General features: G+C 50.6%; 1 protein-coding gene across 7 annotated transcripts in view; it reads left to right on the forward strand.

The window, feature by feature from the left end:
* PHLDB1 (pleckstrin homology like domain family B member 1) overlaps positions 1 to 7,974 on the forward strand; it is a 67,429-nt gene that overhangs the window by 5,483 nt on the left and 53,972 nt on the right. For 2 of the 7 annotated variants that reach the window (XM_006152281.3, XM_006152288.3), the window contains exon 1: positions 19 to 465. The exons of 2 other annotated variants lie outside the window; for them this stretch is intronic. In XM_006152281.3, coding sequence (XP_006152343.1) covers positions 421 to 465 — 45 coding nt within the window. In that variant the 5' untranslated portion in view covers positions 19 to 420. Of the gene's footprint in view, positions 1 to 18; positions 466 to 7,974 lie in introns of those variants that run through there. 3 more of the 7 variants (XM_006152286.3, XM_006152285.3, XM_006152287.3) reach the window with 2 other exon arrangements.

Genomic DNA, 7,974 nt, shown 5'->3' on the forward strand with positions numbered 1-7,974 from the left:
CCCCCCCCGCCCCCTCGGTTCCCCGCGGCCCCGCCGTCAGCACCTGCTGGTGCCCCCCGACTTTCTGTCCGTCGCCGCTCCACTCGGGGACCCGCTGTCCCGCCCCCCAGGCCTTTCCTTTCCCTCACCCCTCAGCCTCCCTTTCATTTCTCTCTCCAGCCCCCCTGGCTCTGCCCTTGCCCGCCCAGTCCCTCCGCAGACCCCCCGCTCTCTGCCTCTGTGTCGCTTGTCCCCACGTTCTCCCCGCCCCGGCCCTTGGGCGCCTCCCCCCTCCGGTTCGGGCGTCCAACCCGCTGGGCTCCCAGCCTCAGTTTCCTTCCCTTCCCGACTCCTTCCTCTGCCGGCGGCGCTTCCTGGGCGGATGTGCGCCGGGCAGGAGAAGGCGGCGGGGGGCCGACAGGATCCCAGGCGGCCGCAGCCATGCGACGCGCGGCGCGAGGCCTCGGCTGGGCCTCCGGGGCACAGGTGAGCGACCGCAGAGCGACCCGGCGGGGGCGCCACGGAGGGCTGGGTCTCGGGCTGCACTGGGAGCCTGGGGCCGCGTCCGTGGCCTGTTGGGATCAGAGCGTGTCAGCTTGCCCCGGGCCTCCGGTCCCCTTCGGAAGTGCCCCAGGGACTCTGGACTCGCCGCTCGACGGAGAGGGCTGAGGTCGGGCGGACTGGGTGGCCTCTGCATCCCTGCTGGGCGAGGAGACCGAGGTCACCTGCGGGAGCTCGGGCCTCGTCCTCGTAGGTCCTCAAACCCAGACACCCAAGCGCTGCTCCCGACGAGGAGCGGGGGCGTCTACACCCGCCTGCGGGAGGGCTCCCGGAGCTGGACTCGCACCGCAGGGGCCTTTTTTTGGCAGCGGGCGGGGCGGGGCTTCCCAGAAAGGCCGCGGGGCCTGGGGCGGGGCAGGCGGGCGCGTTCAGTAATTACGGCCCAGGCCTGCGAGTCGGCCGCGGCGTCTGACCCAAAGCCCGCAGCCAGGAGGAGGCGCCCCGGCGCCGCACAGGTCTGCAGCGTAGGCTGGCCCGAGGAGAGGGCGCCCCCAGGTGGCAGCTCTGCGGGGCTGTGGCAAGACCCCTTCGTCAAAGCACCGCCCCGAGGCTGGGACAGCTTGGCCTGGTGTCTCTCTGCTTTGCCTGGATCCGGTTTCTGAGCTGGGGCCACAGCCTTGCACCTCCTGATCTCACCATCTTCTCTTATCTTCTCCCTGCACCTCTCTCCTTATCACTCCTCTCACCTCCTTCTCTCCGCTCCTCCGAGCCCTCTTGTTCATATCAGCCTGTTCTTTGACGGTCTCTATCACCTCTTGAAGTTCTTTGGTGTAAATAAACTGGCCCAGTAACTGGCATTTTTACACGGTCTGCACGTCACCAATCGTGTAATTGAATGTAATACCTGAAGTTTCAGATAATTCTTTTCTTTTCTTTTTTTTTTTTAAAGAAACTAGCATCTTTGGGGCCAGTAGTTAGCGTAATGGCTATGTCGCTGAACTTCCATGTAGTAGACCGCGGTTCGAGTCCAGGACCCAGTGGCTTAAATTCACGCTGGGCACGTGTGCGTGCGTGCCCAAGATCCTGAGAGGAGAAGGAGGAGAAGTGATTGAGGCATGGCCATCCCCACTGGGGGATGATTTCTCGCTTTAGGTCTCTCTTTCTCTCTCTGACAAGCGCAGGCGCCCTATAGCAAAAATCTCTCCACACACACACATACACAAAAAGAAAGAAACTATCATCTTTTATGTAGAAACAATTATATGCCATTAAATGTATCCGATTAGTGTGCAGTTCAATTATGTTATATTTTAGTACACGAGGGCACTTCAAAAAGTTCATAGAGGGACTAACAGTAGCCATAATGGCTATGTTGCTGGACTCTCATGTAATCGACCGTGGTTCAGTCACCGGACCCAGAGGTTTAAACTCATGTCGGGCGCGTGTGCGTGCGTGCCCAAGATCTCCAGAGGAGAAGGAATTGCGGCATGGCCATTTCCTCGGGGGGGGGATTTCTCGCTTTCTGTCTCTCTGTCTTTTTCTTTCTGGCAAGCGCCAGCCCCTATAACAAAAACCTCTCAAAAAAAAACAGTTCATAGAAAAGTGTGGTTTGGGACCAGCAGTTAGCATAATGGCTATGTCACTGGACTCCCATGTAGTCGACTGCGGTTCGCGTCCCAGACCCGGTGGCTTAAAACTCACGCCGGGTGCATGTGCGTGCGAAGAACGGAGGAGAAGGGATTACGGTGTGGCCATCCCCCAGGGGGGTGATTTCTCGCTTTCTGTCTCTCTGTCTCTGTCTGTCTGGTGAGCGCACGTGCCCTATAGCAAAAAACCTCTCCAAAAAAAAAAAAAAAGAAAGAAAGAAAAGAAAAGTGCCGTTCATGAGGCCCTAGGTGGCGCTGTGGTTAAGGCGCTAGGCTCCCACAAGATTGACTCTGGTTTGAGTCCCAAACCTGGAGCCTTGAAACACAGCCAGGTGTGTGTGTGTGTGTGTGTGTGTGTGTGTGCGCGCGTGCGCGCGCACCCGCGCCCAAGATTCATGGTGTGGCCATGGGGGGGAAGGGGGGATGATTTCTCACTTTCTCTCCTCTCTCTGTCTTTCCGGTGAGCACATGCACCCTATAGCAAAAATCTCTCCTCCAAAAAAAACTTCTCTATAAAAAAGTTAATTAAAAAAAAAAACTCTCTTGGGGCTGGTAGGTAGCTTGGTGGTTAAAGGTGCTGGATTCCCACATGGTCAACCACGGTTTAAATCCCAGACCTGGTGGCTTACATTCTCTCTCTCTCTCTCTCTCTCTCTCTCTCCCCTAACCTGGTAAAATTGAAATAAACAAATGAATAAATAAAAGTTAAATAAAATAATTTTTTAAAAATTAAAAAAAAAATCCTCTCTTGGGACCAGCAGTTAGCGTAATGGCTATGTAGCTGACAGTGGTTCAAATCCTGGACCTGGTAGCTTAAACTCACGCCGGGCATGTGTGCATGCATGCCCAAGATCCCAAGAGGAAAAAGGAGAAGGGATTGTGATGGGGCCATCCCCACTGGGGGGTGATTTCTTGCTTTCTGTCTCTCTGTCTTTCTGGTGAGTGCATGTGCCCTGAGTGAAGTTACACTGAAGAAAAAAAAAAAAAAAAAACCCTCTCTTTAAAAAAAAAGAAAAAAGGGGACTGACAGGTGGCATGTTGGTTAAGGTGCTGGACACTCCCACATGGCCAACTATAGTTCAAGTCCCAGACCTGGTGACTTGCTTTCTCACTTTCCTCTGTGTGTGTGTGTGTGTGTGTGTGTGTGTGTCTGGTCAAATTAAAATAAATGAATAAATTAAAAATTGAATAAAATAATTATTTTTTTTAAAAAAGATGGGGGGACCAGCAGTTAGCGTAATGGCTATGTCGCTGGACTCCTATGTAGTTGACCACGGTTCATGTCCCTGACCCGTTGGCTTAAAACTCACGCCAGGTGCATGTGCGTGCGTGCCCAAGATCCCAAAAGGAGAATGGAGAAGAAGGGATTGCGGTGTGACCATCCCCCCTGGGGGTGATTTCTCACTTTCTGCCTCTCTGTCTCTCTCTGTCTATCCGGAGAGCGCACACACCATATAGCAAAAACCTCTCCAAAAAAAAAGATGGGAACCAACAGGTTGCATGGTGGTTAAAGCACTGGACACTCCCATATGGCCAACCACAGTTTGAGTCCCGGACCTAGTGGCTTGCTTTCTCACTTTCTCTCTCTCTCTCTCTCTCTCTTTCTCTCTGGTCATATTAAAATAAATGAATATTTTACATTAAATTAAAAAATAATTCTTTTTTTTTTTGAGAGGTTTTCACTATAGGGCGCGTGCGCTCGCCAGACAGAGAGAGACAGAGAGCAAAAAAATAATTCTTTTTTAAAAAGAAAAGAAAAATGGGCTTAAGGGGCAACCAGGTGGCATGGTGATTAAGATGGCTGGACCTCACATAGCTGACCATACTTGTTGGAGTCTTGGTTCCAGCCGTGTGATCACCCCCATTGTGGTCATCTCCTGGGGGTGCTTTCGTGAACTTTTCCTCTCTCTGACAAGCACACACGCCCTAAAGTAAAAATAAATAAATAAATAAATAAACAAATAAATGAAAAGTGAGATTAAAGTTAAATTTATTTTGGTACAAAAACAATGGAAATCCGGGGTCAGCGAGTGGCATGGAGGCCCACATGTCCGACCATGGTTTGAGTCCCGGACCTGGCGACTTGCTGTCTCACTCCCTGCCACCCCCTCTCTTACTTTGTCCCTCTTTGGTCAAATTAAAATAAATAAATAAAGTTAAATAAAATATTTCTTTAAAAAAGAAAAAGATTGAAATCCACACATAGCTTTGTCATAGTACACATTTTCCCTCTACTAGCCTTCTTGAAGACCCCTCCATATTTACAGGGCTATGCAATTATCATGATGTAATATTAGGACATTTCTGTCCCTCTCAAAGACCCTGTGCCTGTTTACAGGGACTCCTCATCCCATGCCCAGCCAGGGCAAATTCTGATTCAGATCATTTTTCTTTCTTTTTAAAAAAAATATATTTGTTCATTTCTTGGGCCAGCTGGTGTGGTGGTTAAGGTGTCTGGATCTTCTTTAAATTTTAATTTTTAATTTTAACTTTATTCATCTTTTTTTTAGATTTTTTAAAATTAATTTTATTTATTTACTTACTTTAATCTGACTGGAGAAGGACAGAGAGAGAGAGACAGAGAGAGAAAACCATCAGGTCCAGGACTTGAACTGTGGTTAGGCATGTTGGGAGTCCAGTGCCCTATACCACCATACCACCTGCCAGCCACCATTATTATTTTCTTAATTTGACTAGAGAGAAAGAGAGAGAAAGGGAAAGTGAGAAAGTAATTATATTTATTTCATAACTCGAACCACAGTCGGCTCTGAGAGAGTGCAGCACTTTAACCACCACACCATCTGTGAGCCTCAAGGTGTCTGGATCTTACATGGCCAACCATGTGGTTCAAGTCCCAGACCCAGTACCTTGAGAAACACACTGGGCAGTGTGTGTGCATGGTCAAAATCCTGAAAGGAGGTGAAAATGCAGGAGAAGGGATTATGGTGTGACCACTCCTCATGGAAGTGCTTTTCTCTCTCTCTCTGTCTGACTGTCTCTCTCCAAGAGAACACATGCACCCTCTGACAAAAATTTAAAAAAAGAAATCACTTCTTCCATGAGAGAGCAAGAAAGAAACAGAGACAGGCACCCCAGCAGGCCCATGCCATGACCCACCCCCATCCCAGCCAGCCTGAATCATGGGTACATGTGCCTGGCATACTCAGGGAGGTCCTGGGACACAGGACCTCTCCCTAGGGGTCCAGGCCCAGGCCAGACCTTCTTTTTTTTGAGAGGTTTTTGCTATAGGGCGCGTGCTCTCACCAGAGAGAGATAGAGAGACAGAAAGAGAGAAATCACTCCCCTTGGGGGATGCCATGCCGCAATCACTTCTCCTCCATTCTCCTCTCGGGATCTAGGGCACGCACGCACACGCGCCCAGCATGAGTTTAAGCCACCAGGTCTGGGACTTGAACCATGGTCGACTACATGGGAATCCAGTGACATAGCCATTACGCCAACTGCTGGTCCTGGCCAGACTTTCTTTCTTTCTTTCTTTTAAAAAATTGTTTTATTTATGTATTTATTTATTTGTTTTCCCATGAGTTTTGCCAGAGAAAGACAGAGAGAGAGAGAGAAAGAGAGAGAGAGAGAGAGAGAAAGAGAGAGAGAGAGAGAGAGCAAGCCGCCAGGTCCAGGACTCAAACTGCGGTCAGCCATGTGTGAATTCCTGCACCTTAACCACCATGCCACCTGCTGGCTCCCAGACTTTCTTTGTAATCATTATTCTATGTTTACAGGAGAATGACTTGACAATCAGAAAAGATGAATAACTGTCCACAATCTTATAACTGATAAATAGTAGTGAGGGTCGAACCTAAGGCTCTTACATCCTAGTTTTTTGTTTTTATTTTTGTTTTTTTAAAGTTCTTTCCACTGGACCAGCCAGTGGTGTAGCGGTTAAAGCACTGGATCCCATATGCAGTTCAAGTTCAGACCTGGCAGCTCAAAACACACGCTGGGCACATGTGCATGTGTGCCCCAAGTCCTAAGAAGAGAATAGAGAAGGCATTGTGGCATGGCCATCCCACCTTGTGGGGGGTACTTTCTTGCTTCCTCTTTCTCTCCTCTGTGTCTCTGTAGTGAGCATATGTGCTCTATAGCAAAAATAAATATAATTAGTTAATTAAAAATGTAAAAAACAAGAAACTCTTTCCACTGAAGGGAGATACCTCTCCTTCACTATTACTTATTATTTTGTTTTCCTTATCCCGTCTTTTACATATACTTCCCATTTCTAACCTACTCTTTGACCTCTCTCTCCTTCAGAAAGTGCTGCAGGATGTCCCTGAGTCTAAGGAAGCAGTACAGCTATGATGTTCTGAGACATCCTTTCCCATAGCCGGGATTCTGAGGGAGATATCAGGCCAGCGTGGGGCTTGGCATAGGTTAATAGCCTTTGCCTTTTCTTCCTGGCCTGGGACGGGCCCCAGGCACTGTTCCGGCCCCTCTTCTGCCAGCATGGGTGGAAATTGTGATGGAGATGATGCAGTCCTGGCCCAGGAGGGTGGAAGCCGGGAGGGTAAAGTTAGTTGCAATGTCAGGGTCTGATGTGCCTTGGGAAGCTGGCTGCTGCCTCACTTCCTCTCTGAGTCACTTGGTAGATGGCTGGAAGAGAAAGTGGAGGGAAACTTCTTTCCTGGTTCTGTCTCCCTACCTACCCTTCAGCCTCACTCTTCTTAGTTTTTCCGGTAACCTTTCAGCAGCAAACGGGAAGTTCCTCCCTTACGTATCGGCGAAAGGATGGGCACATGGGCGTGTGTTAGTACACAGGGTCCTTCCTCACAGCCCTCAGGGACCAGAAACAGGAGCCAGGGCCTGGGCCACGGCTCAGCAGTGACATGATGCGTCTGTGAGACTGACCTGCACGGGATGGTCCCAGGTGTGTGTCTGGAGGCCTTCCTGGGTACGCCAGCGATTGAGGACGGGCTAAAGCTGGGCGTGGGTTTCCGTGTTAGGGCCCTGTTGAGGTACTGTCGCTCTATCTGACATTCTCCCTAATGGAGGAAGTAAAGAAATAAACAGGGGCCATCAGGTAGCATGGTGGTTACGGCACTGGACTCTCACGTGGCCAACCATGGTTTGAGTCCTGGATTTGGCGGCTTGAAACTCATGCCAGGCGCGTGTACATGGTCCCCAGAATCCCAAGAGGAGAAGGGATTGCGCCGTGACCATCTCCCCTGGGGGGTAATGTCTTGTTTTCTGTCTCTCTGGCAAGCACATGTGCCCTGTAGCAAAAATCTCTTTTCAAACGAACAAGCAAGCAAGCAAGCATGAGCCAAGGACAAAGCGATGGGTAGTGATGGTCATGGTGGATAGGCTGGGGCGTGCGCTTCTGGCTCAAGAATCTATCTTGGCCCTGGTTCTAACAGTCTAAGCTTTCTACAGCACCAAGCCAGTTAGGGACACCTCAGTCCTATGTCAGGCCCCGTCAGGCCCCTGCAGTGTTTGAGCCGATGGCACTGGGTAAGCTGGCTGTCTGACCAAGGCGAGTGCTGGGTTGACCCAGAGATGGCAGGGACGCTGAGTTTTGCCCCTGTGTCTCCTTTAAGGAAACATCCTACTGAGACCTCTGGGAACAGAGACACAGGGAGAAAGGAGGGAGGGCTGGGAAGAGCACTCTGTCCCGTTTCAGCCCTGTCACCCACCTGAGAGCCCTCTGAGAGGGGCATCCCTGGATTCTGCTTCTCCCACCAATGTAGAATTTCCCACCCAGCTGGAGGCTGCAAACAGCTGAGGGTCTTCAGCTGCTGGGACCTGAGTTCTGGGTAGTTCGAGGCAAGAAAGCACAGAAGTACCGGAGCTCCACAGGGTGTTTGTGCAGGGGCCAGGCTTGGGAGGGGGGGCG

Source organism: Tupaia chinensis, unplaced genomic scaffold (genome assembly GCF_000334495.1).
Source record: "Tupaia chinensis unplaced genomic scaffold, TupChi_1.0 Scaffold000348_1, whole genome shotgun sequence".
NCBI lineage: Eukaryota > Metazoa > Chordata > Mammalia > Scandentia > Tupaiidae > Tupaia > Tupaia belangeri.